General features: G+C 37.2%; 1 protein-coding gene and 1 non-coding gene across 5 annotated transcripts in view; one reads left to right on the forward strand and one right to left on the reverse strand.

The window, feature by feature from the left end:
- The window catches only part of rad50 (RAD50 homolog, double strand break repair protein), a 49,821-nt gene extending 46,020 nt beyond the window's left edge, over window positions 1-3,801 (reverse strand). Inside the window, exons 1-3 of one of the 2 annotated variants that reach the window (XM_691767.10) lie at window positions 3,766-3,801; window positions 3,040-3,193; window positions 149-232 (exon numbers count right to left, since the gene is read on the reverse strand). In XM_691767.10, the coding sequence (XP_696859.4) occupies window positions 149-232; window positions 3,040-3,168 (213 nt within the window). In that variant the 5' untranslated portion in view covers window positions 3,169-3,193; window positions 3,766-3,801. Of the gene's footprint in view, window positions 1-148; window positions 233-3,039; window positions 3,194-3,716 lie in introns of both variants that reach the window. The other variant, XM_005167938.6, reaches the window with a different exon arrangement.
- A 7,569-nt stretch (window positions 3,802-11,370) lies between these two features.
- si:ch211-79h18.2 lies at window positions 11,371-17,407 on the forward strand. Of its 3 annotated transcripts, none has more exons than XR_662696.4 (6): window positions 11,371-11,402; window positions 11,600-11,656; window positions 15,595-16,018; window positions 16,420-16,657; window positions 16,753-16,820; window positions 17,210-17,407. It is a non-coding gene; the product is annotated as a si:ch211-79h18.2 (transcript). The 3 variants fall into 3 exon arrangements; XR_662698.4 differs by having other exon boundaries at window positions 15,951-16,018; XR_662699.4 differs by lacking the exon at window positions 15,595-16,018.
- The last annotated feature ends 4,008 nt before the right edge of the window (window positions 17,408-21,415 follow it).

Here is a 21,415-nt window from a genome sequence, read left to right on the forward strand (position 1 = left end):
ATACATCTAGCAATATATTGAATAAAATATTTATATTTAGACCAGCTCTTATAATGCACAGTATAATCCAATGTTTGCAGAGACATGAAAAGTACATGTTCAGAACTCAGAAATTGTATACAATGAGTCATTTCTGTCAATGACTTACTTTGGGATCATGGACAAAAGTGTTTCCTTTACTTCCTGGTGGAAAGTCTCCTGATGTGATGTACTTGAGACACTCAATGATGGTCTGCAAAAATACAAAGAATTAGTTTTAATGTGCTACACTTTTAGCAATTTTTTAATTGACTATTTGTTGCTTTTACATTTTAGCAGCGATAAAATACAATGTTGAATTAAATAATGCATAAGATTCCATGAGTGTATCGTAATGCTGCTTCACATCTTGAAGGTAAACACCTTGACATATCTCTAGCTTGTGAAGACAAATAACCAGGGCCCGGTTTTTCAAAAGGTTTAATCCGGATAAAATTGATCCAGATTTAGTAATCCTGTTTTTGCAATCCGTGATCACGTAATCCAGCTTACTTTTTGAGCCAGTTTTTCAAAGCAACATTGGATTGGATCAATCTGATCCAGATAGGAACTTTTCAGGATCACTAAATCTGGATTACCAGTGCTCAATCACAATGTAGATGGATAGATAGGCCTATGTAAAGAGCAACAAGAAGAATAGCCAGTGTGGGGTAAATATAACTTTATTTTTATTTGAAATGAAAACTAAGAATATTTTATAAATGATAAATTATAATAATAAATAATAAAAGCAAGAAAACCCCGACCCCATACTCTTCCAGCAGTCCGCTCATCTGAGATCTACAACACTGTACATTGAGGATATTCATAATAAGTTTCAAATATAGATGTATTGAATAAAAATAAGACAAATGTTGAAACCTCCACAATAATGTCAGACTTCCTCATCTGATGTGGAGAGAGCAGCTTGTCTGAGCGTATTCTTTAGGAGGGAAATCTCAAGTGTGGTCTTGGTTTGCTGCAGTTTGGTCAGAGACAGTTGTTCCTTTCTGAGATGAAGCTGAACTTCTGCCCAGTCTCTTTTTGTAATTGTTAAAAGTGATTTAAAAAATCAGGCATTGCCATTATTTGCATTTTTTTTTTGTTATGCTATAATCATTGCATGCATCACTAATAAATATTCTAAACACAAAAATATTTTCCATTGTGATGAAATATATATATATATATATAGTTTTTGGTAAATTTTGACAGCTGTTTGGGGGATTATTTTATGAGGCCAAACTCTTTCTATTTTGCTGTAGGCCTATACTGAAAGGCTAAATACATTAAAGTCTATAATCACTATAGCCTGACAGATGAACAAATAAAATTAAAACCTTATGAATAAATAGTATATCTCATAAGATACTGCATGATCCAAATATAGTTTTATTTAATAATTTTTTTAAGTTTTAATTACATTTTGGGCATGAAATCCACGCTAAATCCACCCTTCTGATGGGATCAGTTTATTCCAGGTTTTTTGGATCAAAGTGATCCAAATCCTACAAAAAAGGTCTGAAAAACCCAAACTAAAGGTTTGATCCGGATCAAAACCAAGATTGGATTACGTGATCTAATCTGATTATGTAATCCGTTTTTTCCTTTGAAAAACCCATTTTCAAGATTTGATCCAATCCCTTATCCAAAATCGTAGTAGATTACTTTTGAAAAACCGGGCCCAGGGCTTAAAGTGAATACAGGCGGAGTGTTTAGTGCTGTCGCCTTATAGCAAGAAGGTCGCTGGTTCGAGCCTCGGCTGGGTCAGTTGGCGTTTCTGTGTGGAGTTTGCATGTTCTCCCCGCATTCGTGTGGGTTTCCTTCAAGTGCTCCGGTTTTCCCCACAAGTCCAAAGACATGCTGTATAGGTGTATTGGGTAAGCTAAATTTGTCCGTAGTGTATGTGAGTGTGAATAAAAGTGTATGGGTGTTTCTCAGTGTTGGGTTGCAGGTGGAAGGGCATCTGCTGTGTAAAACATATGTTGGATAAGTTGGCGGTTCATCCCGCTGTGGTGACCCCAGATTTATAAAGGGACTAAGCCGAAAAGAAAATGAAGGAATAAAGTGAAAGCTTACCAAGAGCCAAATGAACATGAAAGTGCATTATGTGCCAAAATCAATAATAATAATTACTATTAATATAAATATAAATACTTTACAATTCTGTAATGTTTTTAAGTTTCTGTGTTTTTATTCAAATTTACCACAAATGTTACTATTAATAATTTTAAATATGTATTTATCAGCTATTTAGCAATATATACAGTTGAAGTCAGAATTATTAGCTCCCCTTTGAAGTTTTTTCTTCTTTTTTAAATATTTCCCAAATGATGTTTAACAGAGCAAGGAAATTTTCACAGTAAGTCTGATAATATTTTTTCTTCTGGAGAAAGTCTTATTTGTTCTATTTCGTCTAAAATAAAAGCAGTTTTTAATTTTTTAATCACCATTTTAAGGACAAAATTATCAGCCCCTTTAGGCTATTTTTTTTCCGATAGTCTACAGAATAAACCATCGTTATACAATAACTTGCCTAATTACCCTAACCTGCCTAATTAACCTAGTTAAGCCTTTAAATGTCACTTTAAGCTGTATAGAAGTGTCTTAAAAAATATCTAGTAAAATATTATTTCCTGTTATCATGGCAAAGATAATTAACCTAGTTTAGTCTTTAAATGTCACTTTAAGCTGAATACTAGTACCTTGAAAAATATTTAGTACAATGTTATTTACTGTCGTCATGGCAAAATGACAATAAAAATAAATACAGTAAAATAAATCAGTTATTAGAAATGAGTAATTAAAAATATTATGTTTGGAAATGTGTTAAAAAATCTTCTCTCCGTTAAACAGAAACTATATATACATTATAGTTGAAGTTAGAATTATTAGCCCCCCTGTTTATTTTCTTCCCCAATTTCTGTTTAACAGAGATATTATCATATATATATATATATATATATATATATATATATTTGCAAATATGATTTCCCTATATATTATTTGCAATATACACACCGTTTTGCCAGCTCCATTAGGTCCCACAAGCACCGTGAGAGGGCTGAAGAAGGAGATCACTTGTTTATCTTTATCCTCCACTCCAAAACTCCTCACTCCCAGAATACTCATCTTCTCAATCTTTGACATTTTGGACCAGTGATTTAACTTCGAGCTAAAATGAAATATTAACCACAATTCACGATTTAATAACCAGAATAACACAATTATAATTGGGGTAAAGTTGGTTTTATATTTTCACATTCGTTCATGTAAGTTAACTGTCTCTATATTGTTTTTACCACCCTAATTTTAATATTCGGTCAGAATTAGCATGCAAGTATGACTTTAAAACAACATTAGCACTATCTAACGGACTGTAAACATGGTTGTAAAGTTACTTTGATAATCATTGATGCTAATATGATTTCCCTATTTAGAATTTGGACAGAATACTTTTCTCAAATCATATTATTAAGGAGAATATCTGAATATAAAACCAACTTTACCTCTATACAGATATTATATGATCACTGACATAAGTGATTAACGTTAGACTGTACAATCAGTATGAAAAGGGGTATACTTATATTCGTAACACACTCATTTTATAAAGTGCAGTTGAGCAAGCAAATCAATACATATATTAACGCGGATGCAAAACACCTTTACATTTTCTTAGAGTAACGTTAACTCACAAAAAACAATGAAGCAAGTTTCCCTTGAACTCAAGCTTACAGGACTTACATGAACCAAGACGTGTGTTTCCCGCGTCGGCGCACTGACGTGCTTCCGCATACAACTTCTTGACGAAAGGCATCTAGAAACTACAAACCCCAGAACTCAGACAAAAAAAATAAATAAATAAAACGTATGCTTTTGTGCTCTGTGATTCGACATTTCAACAACGAGTAGTCTACGTGACATGTAATTATTTTATTAATATGTATTACTAATTTTAAATTAATTTAAATAAAAAGTGGTTCCATTTATAATTAACGTTAGGGCAAAAACATACTGAAACTGATTCCACTCATTTCCCGTATTTTAGATCTACAGTTAATTTTCACTATAAAAGTGCCTTTGAGACATCAAAAAAAGTTTCATTTTTTTTTTATTTAACCACATTACTTTTATCATGACCATAGGCTGTAGGAAATGAATGTTGGTCAAGCTCCTGCACTTTTTGCAAATAATCTGCAAACAGAAAAACAGTAAACAATCCTCAAATTCTGTCAACCCTGTCATGGACAAATTCAAAGTAGTATAAGTATATTTTCATTGCAGTGTATTTATGAAATGTATTTTCAGAAAGGTAATGTGTCCCGGAAGACCGTTCCCGCCACTGAATTAAAAAAAAAAAAAAAAAAAAAAAAATATATATATATATATATATATATATATATATATATATATATATATATATATATATATATATATATATATATATATATATATATAATTTTAAAAAAATTATAAAGTCAGAATTCTGGGTTATAAAAGTCACAATATTGAGTTATAAAGTCAGAAATTGCGAGTTTTGCGTTTCCTGTTATGGCGACCAAAATGGAATGTTAAAGATGCATGCACATTACTGTAGCTCATAATCACAACAAACCTATATCCGACTTTTCATTGTTTATCACGCTTTCAAAAAGGAAATTGAACTAGGCTGTCTATTTATTCGAATGGATTTGTTATTTTTTAATTATGCTATATGGACCATTTGGTCTAAATAGCAGCTATAAAGGATTAAATTAAGCGCCTGAAACTATTAGCTGTAGGTTGTGTGATTCCTCCAAAAGTTTAAAATTAGGATTTCTATATCATTTATCTCTTATATGTGTAACAGTGATATGATTTATATTTTGTTGCAGCTGTTACTTGTTTCATATTGCAAGAGTGCCCTCATGTGGTGTACTTGAGAGCTGCGAACATATACATAGACGTTACAGGTTTTTTTGTTGTTGTTTACACAATTACTTGTACTTCATACACATTGACTACAACATGTAACTGATGCACCAACCCCCTGAACCAATCCTGTTAAACTACAAGCACAATTCCTGCTTCACACCCAAATTGCAGGTTTAAAACACTTTTTTTTTTAAAGCACTACACACAATTAATTCTCTGTATTTGGCATAATTTTCATGCAGAAAATCTTTTGTGTTTCACAAGGAACTTGTATGTCAAAATTGTAAAATCAGTTGCCCTACTTTGCATACTAGCTCATCACATAGGTAAACAACTGTCACACAGAATTGCAATTTAGAAATCAGAGCTCATCTGGTTCATAACTGGTTCACTGCCCACCCAGGTTTTTTTAGTTGTTTCCTCCATATTCTCCGTTCCTTAAACCTAGAATTTGCTCGAAATAACGCAAAAACTACCAATTTTCACTTTTTAGTGAGATATATATGTCCTAATAGTGTTTTAAGCAGTGTGGGACACATACACGACTGTCAACAGCTCAAAAAATGTGTTTTGGTGTTTCGTGACCCTTTAAGCACACAATGTTTCCCGCATGGTAAATAGCTGTCCCTAATGTGTATATTTTAAGTCCTGTTGATTGGTAATTAAACATAAAAACGTTTCTAATATGTATGTGTTATTTATAAGTTATTGTTCATATTTTACAAGTGATATTTCTACCCCTGTGAAGATAATGAATATCAACAACCCGTTATAAGAGAAATATTTTTTGTGCGCATAGCGGAGTCTAACTCAAGCTAGAGTTTATGAAAGATCATTTATTTTGCAGTCCAACATATAATTAAAAACAGCTTACATCACAGTTTTAAATTGTGTATTATTGCGTGTTTTTAAATGTAAGTGCCTATATTTATATTAGAGAGCCTTTGTTATAGTTCAGATATGGGCGGTCGAATGAGAAGTTCGAGGAGTGTGGTTGATTTGACGTACAAGAGTTTGGTGGAAGCTTAATTTTGCGGCTTCGCCTCTGGCTCCATCAGGTAGTCCCTTCTGCGCATGCTCAGGCCCCAATTTTAGCAGTGTTTTGCGACAGTTTGTGCCTCCATATTTTTCACAGTCATTGGGTCAGTCCTCATAAGTGGAAATGTCCGTGTAGTGCGTAATCAGTTCAAAAGTCCATGTAAAACTAAATCTAACACACACACATTTATCTTTACACTTTTTGCATGCCACATGTAACAGGAAACACATTAATATACACTTCTATATCGACATCCATTATGTTAATGTATAAATAATCCTGATTTTAGTACACAAACTGAGATTGAAGCGTCTTCTTTTGTACTGACATGAAGCTGTGGAAATGAAATAACGTAGTGATTTTACTGTCTTTATTATAAACATGCACTGTTTTAAAAATGTTTTAGACTAGTAAAACTCATTATTGAGGTGCAGATGATCACAGAAAGCTAAACAGTTCTTTTAATCTCAGTTGTTTTGTGTACATCCTGTCTTGTAGATATGATTATACGAGTTCCTTTGGAGACATGTTAATACGCGACTGTCAATCAATTCAGTGGGCAGGGAAATATGCAATAAATGCACCAGACATTCTGTGAAAATGCAGAGCCTATATGTCACTTTCCAAAACCTTTTCATTCAATGTTCCTCGTGTAACCCCTGCCATTCCTGCATCACCCAACCAAGTTGCTTTACCAAGGAGGCTAAAGACCATGGCCCTAGCGTCTGTTACTAGAGCACCTTTTCGGGTTCAGAGGAGTGAGGTTAACTACACAGCACTTTACTAGCTGGCCTCCATTAAACTCACCCCCCTAAACCTCACTCCCAAATGTAACCCCCGCCTCTCCTACATCACCCAACCCGCTTCGAGCTGACATCAAACTGGCGACCTTCCGCATGGGAGAAGGCTAAAGACCATAGTCTCTAGTGTCTGTTGCTAAAGCACCTTTTTGGGTTCAGAGGAGTGAGGTTTACCTACCTAGCTGGCCTCCATTACACCAGCTGGTGAAATGATCTTCCCATTTCCACTTGGACTGCGGATACCATCTTCTGAAGCCTTTCATGACATGCCTAAGGCACTACGCAAGAAATGCAATGAATCCTGCCCACTTCAGCTTCTAACTAATCACATTAAGTCCTGTACTGACATTGTTGTGGAGGATAAGGATGATTCTCAAGATGCGCCTCGGCATAAGGCACAGGACATGGAATGTCAGAACAAGAACAACAAAGTCAAGAGCAATGAACAGGTAAGTTTCTTACTACTGTTGTATATTTGACCCAATGAGATACAATTGAATAAGATAAAAAAAAAAAAGATGAGATATAAACAAATAATTTGTGTGTTTGTTAGATTATCTGCATTATAGGCTTGCCGTCCTATTTTTCAGGAAGAAATGCCGTTTGAAATTTTGGAAGTCCATGCCAGTGAATGTGGGAAAAGGTTTGCAAGCTGTAAAATGTTTAACACAGTTGAGTTTTCATTCATGGATAATAAATAAGTAAACAGCACTGCTGATTTTTCATTCATGGATAATAGTAAAATGTAATTGTGTGTTCTTTTTGCATTGTTGTACTGCTGATGCATTGTTTAAAAAATATAATTTAATTATATCTGATCTTATCTGGATCCAAAGATAGCTGCATTATTTTACAGAAAACAAATTCTTAAACATCCAAACAAATTGGATGTAAGTTCAAGTGCTGAAGAACGGAGCAGGCAACTAATCAACTTTTACAAGCAAATAAATGTGGAGTGGGCATGTCCTGTTAAATGCCAGCTTCAATGTACAGCCTAGAGATAAAAAGATAAACCTGTATGCAATAAAATATGCAGTTCATATAGTTTATTCAGGTTCATAGCTTTAATTACTGTATCTTAATTAGTTTTAGGACATGCTGCAGTTGGTGAAGGAGTTTCCAAGCAATTTTCCCACAGTTCTTGAAAAACAAATATGGTTTTGGTTTAAAGGAAACTAAGGTATGACATTTTAATCATCAACCATCAACTTGATATGTATGTTTGTCAACTTGTTCAACTTTTTTTTAATATTTAGACCTATTTGGAAGTTATTGCTGTTTCATTTTTTTTAGGTCAGTGGACAGTCTCCATTGAACGAGGATGGGTACACTTAAGTCCTGGAACTTTGTTTGTCTTGGGATCTTCGTGGTCCAACAGATGAAAGCAGTGTCAGGTCCTTTGTCTGACCACCTGGGTTTTTTTGTCCGTTCCATATTGTTTACATGTCATTTAGCACATGGTGTGTTTTGATCACACTCTCTGCATGCTTATTGTAACATGTCTCCACCCACCTTTCCAATTCCTTCCTTTTATTCAATTAAGCAGAGATTTCACTCACCTGTTCTCCTTGCTTTGCTGTAATTTCCCCACTATTTAGTTTACTTTCCTTTGTTGTCCTTTGTCAGATTGTTGTCGCATGTATGTCTGTTGTCAACCTTATTTCAGTTTCGCTAAACCAGTCCATGCGGTCCCTGTTGTGTTGTTTCATGCCTGGCTCCCGGTCAGTTATTCCTTTGTTTTTACTGCCTTTTTCTCTCTTTGCCTTCTCTCTTTTTTATCTTAACATTATGGAGTGGTTTGTGTTGATGTTTATTTGAGACTCTAATTCTTCTGGTTGATCTTTGTTTTATTGTATTTATTTATTTTTCTTGAGCCCCTCTAAGGAACCCTTAAGCTAATTTTTGTCTTCTTCTGAACAGTTTTTTGTTAAGATTTCTTATATTTTATTTCTCACTGTGCTTGAAGCCTTTTGGAGATTTATGTTGATTTTTGTGATCTAATAAATTTTTTGAGACCTGCATTTGTGTCTATTCTAAATTCTGACAGAAAGATCTGACCAAGATGGACACAGCAGGTCTAGATCCTGTCAGATCAGCGGTTGTCCAACATGGGGTGCTTCTGGGCCAATATGAGACACGACTCCCTAACACCAGCAGAGAGGTGGAAATTCTTCCCAATCAGGTGGCTTAACTTACTACTCGCTTACAAGAACTAAAGCACGAGTACACTTTGCGAGGTTTTCGCCATGAGCCTGAACCACGTTGCAATAATCCAGCACCGTATGATGGGGACCCTAACTCATGTCAGCCTTTTTTGGCACAATGTGAGATATTTGCCCTCCAACCACGCATGTATTACGCAGAAGAGACTTAGATGGCCTATGTGTTAACCCTTCTTACTGGCAAGGCCCGTGAATGGGGAACTAGAGCCCCTTGTTGTGCCTCTTTTAATGACCTCCGGCTGGAGATGGAAAACGAATACAAAGGAATACAAGTGACCCTTAGGCTGAGAATTGCCTGGGAGAAGCACAGTCTTAGGGTCAATGTGGAGGCAAGGAGGTGGCCTGGGACTTTCTGAACACAAGACATAGATCATGGTACTCTGCTGGGTAGCACGGAACCACGTTCACTCATTGAGTATGCTTTTTGATCGGTCTGCTAAAGGACAGGTGGCTGTGGATCAGCTCGCCTGCCTTAATCAGGGTGGCCGATTGGTCACTGAGTATGCCATCTTATTTTAAACCTTGGCAGCATCCTGTGACTGGAATGAGGGGTCATGTCAATCTATGTTCCGTGCTGGTCGGAAAGAGGACATCCAGGATGAGCTCGCCACTCATGAACTACCACACAACTTTGATGACCTAATAAATCTGGCACTACGCATCGAGGTTTGCCTTAATCGCACAACAGCGACTAGCCCGGGGTTTATGCCTTAATCGTGGTAAACCTCAACACTTTGCTTCAGTCTGCACAGCAAAAGCCAGGTGAAGGCAGTGTATCTGACTGGGGTCCCAGCAGAGTACCATGATCTACGTCTTGTGTTCAGAAAGTCCCAGGCCACCTCCTTGCCTCCACATTGACCCTAAGACTGTGCTTCTCCCAGGCAATTCTTAGCAAAAATATGCTGACACCCTCATCCTTGTAAACCCTCTGGGTTTTCGAGTTTGTGTGAAGAAGGATTTTACAATATTAAAATTGAACCAGACAGGTCAATAGAGATTATTAATGAAGAAATAGTACAAGCAATACAAACTGCAGTGAATATGTATATAGCAAAGAGTGTAAGAGGAAGAAAGAATAAAATTGTCCAGTGTTGGAATGATTACTGTACAAATGCAATTAGAAAAAAAAGAAAGCATTTAGGAGAGTCAGGATAACTCACAATCATTTGGATTTAATAGAAACAAAACACAAGCAGAGGTAATGAGGACTGTAAGGAAAGCCAAGGTTATGTACTGTGTTGGAATATCAAGCCAATGCCATGCATGTTTAATAAGAAAGGTCTGGAGAGGGTTTTCATCAATGCCAAAAATATTAGTAATTTATTAGAAACAAATGAATAATTTGATGACAGGGCTCTGGGTTTATTTGCCCCAATGCAATACAACAATTACATTCAAGAGGTTCGCAACCAACATACATTTCCTGACTCCAGCATATATGCAACTGATATTAACAGGTGGAGTTTTGGTTTTACGTCACTTATCAGTCATTCTGCAGTCCTTTGGCTCTTGTGACATATATCGATCCACATGTTTATTCTAAAGAACCATTGTGAAAGTCACATTTCTTGTTTGTGTGACTTGTCTTCTTCGCCTGCAAGAAGGCCCACTTCTATTTCTAGTTTTCTATTTCTAGGGGTGTCCAAACTCGGGTGTCTTCAACTTGAAGACCTTTAAAATCAATCTTCCATCCAGTTTTTGATCTTCAGTTAACCTCGGTTTAATGAGCTTATTACCACATCCCATAAGTATTTCCAAACTACACAAAATGAAAACCATTGGTACTAATACATCATCAAATAATGAATCAGTAATGTGAAATATACAGTTTTACAATTACAATACTTATAACTTAAAGAAAAATAAAAACATTTACCTTACATCGAGTGGCACTTTTACTTTAAAGTCTTCTTTGATTTTTCTTAAAGGCTACTGTCCCATGCTTTGTCAAATTCAAGTGCATTTAATATGTGCCCAATCTTTATACAATTGTTTTTTCCTGTTTTACAACAGCTTTATCATCAGGGGAGGTCAACAATATTACATCTTTGTTAAAAGTTTGATGGTATTGTGCCCTAGACCCGTAAAAACAAGCTTCAACAGCATTTGTCAGAAAATACTTGACATCTTTAAATCTTTTGACTTTAAAACAGCGGTTTAAAATTAAAAATTTATACCATTGGTTCTTAGTATACACTATGACTTTTCACTGTACCATTAAGACGACATCACCTTCTCAAAATGTTTTATCAAGTAGCTAGGTTCAGCAAAACGTGCATTTAATGTTTTGTTTCATCCATTCAGAGAGTTCCTATGTGTGTTGTAGGTGGGGCTACAATCAGTGTGACACCGGGAGAACGGTAAAGCTTCCATCAGTTGCGTGGTGTACGCCGGTGGAGAAGCAAGGTTATTTTTGCTCTCGTTTATCGTGCATTTACAGTCTCTTTGCGATCATAATCATTATATTTTTGATGTAAAATTGCTGCTAAGTGGTTCTGTCATCATGTGTATCCATGTGATCAGTGTTTTTTTTTAACTGTTACTCTAAAATGCAACGTTTATTGTGTTTTATTGTTTCATTCGCACCTGTATTTTTCATGCAGGGATGAGAGTAACGGTGTTAGTGTGAACTTACTGTACAGTACTTCACTCTGTTTAAGGTATGTTATTTAGGTTATTAACTTGTTATTTTCTGAATCCAAATATGTGATTTAGTTTAAATTAGAATAATTATATCATTTAATTGTATTGTGGCAGATTTTCACATTATAATACTGTTAACGCAAATGGAAGGAGTTTTATTGTATGAGTGATTCAATATCTGAATATTAATGCAGTTTACAGTCACGATACAAGTCAAATGTAACCATTTGCTGCAAGTTTACATGTTTTATTTACATTATGTAATTATTGTGCTTTTTATTTGTATTTAAATGTTTAATATAAGAAAATAGAGATTTTTCTCTGTGCACGTGGAGAAGCAGAGCGATAAGAGAGTAGTTTTCCGGTGGTAGTGTGTTTTCACTGTACCTCTTTGTTTCCTTCACCTCATGTGGGATCGAGTTTCTGTGGTGTCTGAGAGGGATATCCATTTGAGATTTGCTACACAAAAAAGACTTAAACACTACATCTATAAAATAAAATATTAAACAGGGCTTGACCCTTACTGACCCTTTTTTCAGGAGTGGCACATGCGCTCTCAAGTTGAAAAATTTTGGAGCACATTAGAGAATTTTACGAGCACAGTGAAAATATATAAAATAAATAGTGATTTTTCCTAATAACTGTACACGAGGATATCTTTACAAGCAAAGCGGTTTCACTCATTTAAATGCAATAAGTACAGTAGGTTTTATTTTACTGCAACAACAGCTGAAATAGTATTTAATAACTATTCATTATTTAAGCTGTATGGAGTTTAGCTAGCGGTCTACAGCAGGACTGGGATCAAATTGCTCTAATGAAGGCCTCTCTAAACTGGTCTGTATCAAGTCTTCAGTTGTGTACATGCCTAGACAGCTTGTTCAATTTTTGATCCAGTTTCAAGCTGTAAAATCTTTCACGCTGGACAACAGAAATGGGGAGTTATTTAGTTAATAAAAATGTGCAGTATGGTTACTGCAAACAAAGACATGACTAGAGCTATTTAATCTGTATTTGTATCATAAGTGCCTGGTAAAAGTAATCCACTAAATTTAAATAACATTAATAAAATAAACAGGTGCTATATATATTACACATGTATACAGACACACATTTATATACTTAGACTAGTCTGAGAAAAACGAATGAAACAAATGAAGCTGGCCGTAGTCAGACCATGCACATCCAGACTCTGAAGAGCCGGCGGCAGGTGTGCCTCGTGGCACTGGTCCCGCCCGTGCTGAGGCAGAGCGGCGATTAAAGTCGTGGGGATCGCAGCTCGATCTGGCAGAGGGGATGGAGACAAGCTCGAGGGCTTCTTCTCCTTCTACTGTGAGATCGAGGTCCAGTCAGCGCGAGCTGGAAGCCTGTTCATCGGCTTCTTCCTCTCGCGCTGATGGGCGGCTGCTCCGCCTCCCGGCTTCTGAGGGAGTCGAGAGTATGGAGGGCCTTCGGGGCCAAAATGACGTTCCCCCATTATGCCCCGAATATGATGAGCTGGCAGAGGTCCTGGCCAATGTAACAGCTAAATATAATATTAACTGGGAAGTAGAGAGGCAGGAAGTGCGCAAAAAAGCTGGTTTGTGTGATGAACGCATCCTGCCATCACGAGACATGCCTCTGAGGGGGGGTCTTCCATTTAACAAAGATCTCCAAAAAGAGATCGATTCGGGCAGCCGCAAAGAGGATCAGACTGGGCCAAGCCATCACAGTCAAACAGTTCCAGAAGCTGTTGGGTCTACTAGCGGCAGCCTCCAACATAATCCCATTGGGTCTGCTACACATGAGACCATTACAGTGGTGGCTCAAAACCAGGGGGTTTTCCCCAAGGGGAAATCCGTTCCGCACAATCAAAGCATCGAGGCATTGCCTACGAGCGTAATCGATATGGAAAAAGCCCTGGTTTCTGTCCCAGGGCCCTACACTAGGAGTAATATCTCAGCGCCTGGCTCTGACATCAGATGCCTCACGCAAGGGCTGGGGAGGGACCCTGAGGGGCCTTCCCGCATCGGGACAGTGGAGGGACCATCATCTCCACATGCATATCAACTGCTTGGAGATGTTAGCAGTGTTTCAGGCTCTAAGGCACTTCTTCCCTCAAGTGAGAGGTCACCATGTGTTAGTGAAGACCGACAACACATCGGTGGTCTTTTACATCAACCATCAAGGGGGTTTGAATTCGCGCCCTCTGTGCAGGTTGGCGAATCAAATCCATCTGTGGGTTCAGGGGAGGCTGCTCTCTCTGAAGGCAGCTTACATCCCAGGTCCGATGAATGTGGGAGCGGACCTCCTGTCGAGACAGGGGTTGGAGCCTGGGGGATGGCAACTACACCCAAAAGTGGTGGCGGCCATTTGGCAGAGATTCGGCAGAGCCGACGTCGATCTATTTGCCTGTCAGAAAACAACACATTGCCCATTGTGGTTCTCCCAAACACATCCAGCACTTTTGGGGCTGGATGCCATGGTGCAGACGTGGCCGAGGCTTCGTCTGTACGCTTTTCCCCCAATCGCTCTGCTCCCGGGAGTCCTGGAGAGGGTCCGTCAAGGGGGGGTACAACCTATTGCTGGTAGCCCCTTATTGGCCCACACGAGTATGGTTCTCGGACCTAGTGTCTCTCCTCGACGGTCTCCCATGGGAGATTCCCGTCCAGAGAGACCTCCTGTCTCAGGCGGAGGGAATGATAGTACACCCCCGCCCGGACCTCTGGAAACTGTGGGTGTGGCCTCTGAGGGGGCCCACCTTGTAGATCTTGGTTTGTCAACTGAGGTTGTTCAAACCATACTAAGCTCCAGAGCTCCCTCCACGAGGAGATTGTATGCCACCAAGTGGAAACTTTTTACTTCGTGGTGTACAGACCACCACCTGGATCCAGTCCACTGCCCTGCGGGGTCAGTGCTGCAATTTCTCCAGGAGCGTTTTGAATTCGGTTTGACTCCGTCAACGCTTGAAGGTTATGTAGCGGCAATGTCCGCATACCGTACTGATGGTCTTGGCAAAGACCCTCTGGTGGTCAGATTCCTCCGTGGAACGAGGAGGTTGAGGCCTGCCTGCGCCAATAGGTTTCCTACTTGGGATTTGTCGATAGTGCTTGAGGGCCTGTCGACAGCCCCGTTTGAACCAATTGAGGATGTGTCAGAAAAGTTTCTGACCCTTAAAACGTTTTTTTTTGTTGGCCATTACATCCATCAAAAGAGTAGGAGATTTACAAGCATTGTCTGTAGCTCCCTCTTGTCTGGAATTCTCACCTGGTATGGTGAGAGCATTTCTGTACCCCAGAGCAGGGTACGTTCCTAAGGTCCCCACTGAGGTTGTGCGACCTACTGTGCTGCAGGCCTTTAAACCTCCACCATTTATGACGCCAGATCAGGAGCGTTTAAATCTGCTTTGCCCAGTGCGGGTCCTAGATGCATACGTACATCGTACGTCTGCTTGGCGTACAACACAACAGTTGTTTGTTTTGTATGGCTCACCCAAAATTGGGGCGCCAGCATCTAAGCAGTCTCTGAGCCGGTGGATAGTCGAGGCTATTTCATTAGCATATGAAGTCCTGCATCGGCCTCTACCTGAGGCGATCAGGGCTCACTCAACCAGGAGTATGGCGGCTTCGAAAGCCTTTCGTGCTGTCAGAATGGTTGGTCAGTGCCTAGAAGAATGTGCCTGTGAAATTTGTACGCAAGCCAGAAGAAGTAAGGGAAATAAATTGACTGAAGGCAACCGAGTTCAGAAAATTCTTACTCTACATGTTATGGTAAAAAAAACCTGCTCGCCACTGAGGCATAAAAAAACTGCTGCTGCTTTTTGTGGGAATCCTAATCGTTTGTAATGACTAATGCCTAATTGGTGATTACTATGACTATGTCAATTATATTCTCCGACTTTTTGTCACACACATTAAACAGCTATACAGTCCCAGATTCCTGTTATATAACATCCCCTGTCTTGTACATCTTGCAGAAGATGCAAAACACCATGGTGTACTTGACAACTTCAGTGCATTCATATATGAGGACCACCTTAACAAGCTGAATAGATTTCTACGGAAACCTTCATGTGTGCTAAGCCAAGTTGTGAGAAGGTTCTCAGAACCTCAAAGCTGCAACAAAGAGGGACAAAACAAAAACAACCCATCAAGGCTCAGAAAACCACATGCTTGCTGGTCCTCTACCCGAGTCATTTGTTGAGTTTCATATTTCAAAGAACTACAGTTTGCAAAGCCACAAAACATAATTTCAGAAAAATTTGACATTTACGTGGCCTACACTACTTTCAGCAAACATTAACTTTTTTGGACTATCCCCTTCTATCTTCAGCACACGGTATCTACCTTGTTGATGTAATTTCAGGACCAACACAGCTTTGCAAGATCGAGAACATTGAGGTAAAAGCTTTCTTTATCCCTTGCGGCAGCTATTTTGTTTCAGTTCCACTTTAACAGACACAATAATTCCCTATTCCAATTTTTTGGAATTTTTTTTTTTCCATCACTGGCATTTAATAACTTTTCAGTTTGAATTACATTTATGGCTCATTTTATCTGTAAAGCACCTGAATTTAAAGCTTTTTTTTTCCACTTCCAGGCTTGACAATTATATAACAATTATGAATGATACAAATGCAAAAATAGTAATGGTTATTAAGATTGAAGTTGCTTGGAATTTGTAAAATATGCCCTAAAATATGATCTGAATATCAACTTGCTCAATAATTTTGCACACAATGTAGTTTTGTGTATTTGCACATAAACAACTGAAATTTAATACATGTCATTCAACATTATAGGGCTCTTTCAGTTTAAAAAAACAAATGTACCTCATAGTGGAGTTCATTCAACAAGGGAGTACCGGTCCTATATCATAGTCTTGGTACTCAGAGAGTCACTCATGGTGGCCTCCATACAAAGAGATGGACATGCTATTGAAGAGTGACTGGTTAATGGAGGCACCACTACCAGATAAAGGTTGGACCAAGGATCAGGCCAGAATTCTACACGAGTCGTTTAAGCAGGATGAAGTACATTGTAAATAAACATTATTAAACAAAGAATAAAATCAATTATATATGTTTCAAAGACTAATGCTTTTGTAAATTTGGTTACATAATTGTTTCTTTCAGCATCTTTTGACGAGACTTCCCAAAAATGGAAACAGGCTTGCTGAAATGTCTGCAAAAGGAATTCCCAAGTAAGTTGTCAAAATATTTTACTGTGAAAATTGATACATTTACAAGCTAAAAAATAAAAACAGCTATATTCTGTATTTTTAAGTAACAAAGATAAATATATTTAATTTTAATCTTCAATTTTAATTCAGCCTTAGTTTTCACATCCCAATCACACTTAGAAATTGGGTATGTTTAGTTTCAAATGGTCATAAAAAAATTGGCTAAAACAGAGCCATATTACCACCAAAGCATTCTAAAGGCTGAGAAGCGGTTTCATTGTTTATGTTAAGCATAATAGTTTTTGACATTTTAACCGTTTAATTTTTATGTTTTTATATTTGTGGGCTGCACTGCATTGCAAAACTATATACTATTTTTCTCCCAAAATGTATTTTTTGTTTTTTAACAGGTGCAGCTATGAGGAAGCCTGTGCTTCCGTCTACAACAGATGCAGAAGCAGAAAAACATTTTAAAGACTATCTCCGCTTGGCCCCAGGAAGAATGGCCGCTTAAGCTTACTTTTAATTTACTTTTTAAATTGGTTTTGTTTGCTTCTGAAAAAATATAAACTATAATAAATGATAATAAAATAAAATTTTACAAATGATTCTTCAGCAGTTGTGTTATTTCATTTTGAGTGGAAAATACCTGAGCTTAGTTATCATATATGTGTAGTCAGATGTATAATCAGTGTAACTAACTTATTTACAGCAGTATGGATGAGGGAATGTCTAAATAAAAAATAAAAAAACGGCGACTATTCTACATAAATGTCTCACAGATCTAATATTCTTATAAAAAAAATCTGCAATGCATTGCGTAGACGTTGTTTGAAAGTCTGACAAGGACAACTAAACAACGTTTTCCAGATGAGCAAGCACCCTACATAAGACATCTCCCAGATGAAAACTCAAATGTCCAGCAGACATCTCTGTGATACACACGTGCTATTTGGGTTCAGCTTAGTCCCTAATTGTTGGTTTGCAGTTTCATACTAATTCATACAGATCTATATGCTGAAAGTAAGACGATCCCTGCAATCTTTGTTCAGTTTATTGCAGTACAGTGTACACTTGATTTACTTTTGCTTCCCCAGCCTGAACTTCGTTATGGCACGTATCCCTCTTACGTCATATGTCTCTTTGAAATTGTCTCTTATTGCTCACAGAAGCGATGCGCTAAAAATGCCGCATACGTGACATCACACACAACAAACGCACATGACTGATTAGCCTAGCCTCAGTTGGTGTGAAATGAATTCTGTGACTATACAAACTAAAAACTAATGCCGCTTTCGAAATCGCATACTTCGATAGTATATAGAATGCTAGAATCAGTATGTGAGCCGAGTAGTATGTCCGAATTCATAGAATTTGAAAGTCGGCATGCGAGAAGTACCCGGATGACTTACTACTTATCTACTTACGAGATTCTGGAGTGCGCATCCCATGCATGCTGCGCTATCCCATGATGCCCCGCAAGATAATTCATTAATGGGAGTGAAGCAACGCAACTCATGCAGCCAGGTAGGTCACATGACCATGACAAAATGGCGAATGTAGTACGTTCGAACTCCATTCATACTTTTCACATTCATACTGTATAGAATGTACTTTACTAATGTCCGAGTAGTATGTTTAAATTCAAATACAATACCTACTGAATAGTAGGCGGTTTTTAGACAAAGCCTAATAATTCTAAACGTACTATTCTTATTGAGAAAGTCAGATAGATGGAAGAAAAATTTGCAATTTGCATTAGTTCTGTTTACATCCCGCGTGGGATTGAATCGAATTGATTTTATCGTACGTGTTCAAAAGCTTATCATTAACATGCAATCAGTGTACAACAGCTAGTGTATAAAATGCAAGTGGTCTAGCGGTATAATGAAATAGTAATCAATCATATTGTTTTCTTTATGTTATTATACAAAATGGCAGTCAGTTTCAGGTGGGATCCGACTCTTACAATTCATTATTATTCAGTCGATTATTATACCAAATGGTCTGAGGTCTATCCAATACCCAACAAATCAGCTGCTGTTGTTTCTTAATTATTAATTTATTTTATAGGTTTGGGGCACTAAAGAAGATCCTAGCTGACCAAGGTACAGAATTTGTTTGCTACTTTGTTAATGAATTACATTCAGAAAATAGGTGTAAATGTTTTGTGCAAATCAGAATTATATAAACCTTGCATATGTTTTGCAAATAGATCAACAAAGATCTCTGTGCCTTCCTCGGTGTGGAACAAAGCCTTTGTGCCCCATACCATCCAAAAACGAAAGGCCTTGTGGAAAAACTAAATGGAACCATGCAGGTGAGTTGGCATTGTGGGATTGCAATATTAAATATAATGTCGGATGTTCTTACAATTGTTTTCTAAAATCAACTTCTTTGTGAAGCAGAATGTAAAAAAATGTAATCATAAATGTTACATTTTCAGCTAATTTTGTTATAAGCTATATTGTTTATCTTCGCTGAACTCTTCAATCTGGCAGATTTTGCATATGTCAGTTGATAAACTGGGATACATTATTCGGCAGCCCATTGATTTTAAACTACTTTAATTATTCTGACATACACAGAGCTGCTGTTACTTCGAAAGAGAGCATCATATTTACCTATTTATTTTCTCCACTGTTAGAAAATATAGCTGTGGTTAAAAGTTTTGGAAGTGTGGGGTATCCTAAGTTAAAGAGAGAAACACTCCAAAAATTGCTCAGCATGCGCTTACCACTGGCCTCTTTGTCTCTTTATTTCAAGATCCACATCATAGAGGTGAATGAAAGAGGAAAGTCTGTCTGTTAGGCACAGCTATTCAGATATTCAAGATTATGATCTTTATGAGAAGAGTAGATCTATAAAGGGAAGAATTCCTTAAGCTGGATTTAGGCTTGTAAAAGGATCTTTGCAAGCAATGGGACACAGAGCTACTTGGAGAACAATGCAGATGTACGCAACGTGTAGACGGTGCTGGGGTACTTTAAAGTATGGTCTAGTTGTCTTGCATTTGTTACAGCCGGCTCTTAAGCTCCAAGAAAAATGAGGACCAGACACAACCATCACAGGCAAAATAACATTTATTTTAACTTCTTTTGGCCCAAGGTGTTTTTTACATGCATTTTTTATTTCTTTTTGCTATTCGGGGTAATTGGAACCTAACTATAATAAAAGCTAAGTATTATCTTTTGATATGTACTTTTAAAGCAAAATGATGTCCATATATGTGGACTCGTGGTCTGAATTTAGATAAAGCACTTTATCTAAGCACTATATATATATATATATATATATATATATATATATATATATATATATATATATATATATATATATATATATAATTATTTATTTATTTATTTTTTACTTGCTTTGACTATCAGAGAGTAAAAACAATTTTTTTCCCCACATTTTGGACGGTTAAAAAGCACACCAAACACTGTTTATATTCACATCCCAACAAGCGCCACCTGTGTACCAATCATGTCACCTCCAGCCTTTAACTGAAGAACACTAGACTGGAACACCACACACACATGCATTCACATCACATGGGCTGAAACATCACACACCCCTTAAAAAAAAACATAACTTTAATAAAACAATTAAAACGAGCACCCATGAATTTTTATAAAGCATTTAGGATAAACCTCACTAATTACACCTTTTCTTTCTCTCCAGCAATCTGGATCCTGAAAGCAAATTAAGGTGATAAAGAAAGTGAGAAAAGCAGAGAGTCAAAGAAAAAAAAAAGTCAAAATTAAAGACTTAATCATACAGTGAAATCAGACAGTGAAATACGAGTCAACGCATCGACAATCACATTGTCACCTCTAACATTTCTAATGTTCAAATTATAAGGTTACAAATATAGAACACACCTTAACAAACGTTAATTTGGACTCTGCAGTGAATGCAAAAAAAGTCAGAAGATTATGATCAGAAAAAACCCCACCTCTGCACCTCCCACATTAACATCAATATTTTTTAGCCTCGCCAGTTTGCTGATTTTCTACTCTTGAGACAATTTTTTTATTTGCTTCTAACTGATGAACATGTTTAAGTTTAAATGATGAACGTGTTTTTGTTAAGTACTTAACAAAAATAAACTGTTTAAAAATTTACACAATTAAAGTCGCTTTTTTGAATGTATTTGCTTAAGACTGGACTCCTCACCTCTGGATGCATTGTGTCTGGAGTTAAAGACAGGGTTCTCTTCCCTAGCCCTACTTGCATTAACTCTAGCTCTTCAAATATGGATTGGGTTATTTTGGATTTGGATCCCAGGAAAGAAACAGAGAGATCAAATCTTTTCTGTGCCTTTGCTGGTACTGCAGGCCTGTGACTTCTGGCAAGTTGTCTTTTATGTTTGCCAGTGTTATTTAACCATGCACAGATCTGCAAATGACAGAACAGGTAAAACTACAAATACTTTTTTTAAGAAGCAAACAATAAAGTTGTCCTGTACTGAATATATGAATTTCAAATGTAGGTTCAAGTCTGTTTGCCATTGACATGACTAAACAGCTAGACAAATATGTAATCTACTTCTAAGATAAACATATTTGAAAATTCTGTGTAACACCTGAACTGGCCCTTTAAAATATGCTTGC

The sequence above is a fragment of the Danio rerio genome, chromosome 21 (genome assembly GCF_049306965.1).
Source record: "Danio rerio strain Tuebingen ecotype United States chromosome 21, GRCz12tu, whole genome shotgun sequence".
NCBI classification, from domain to species: Eukaryota; Metazoa; Chordata; class Actinopteri; order Cypriniformes; family Danionidae; genus Danio; species Danio rerio.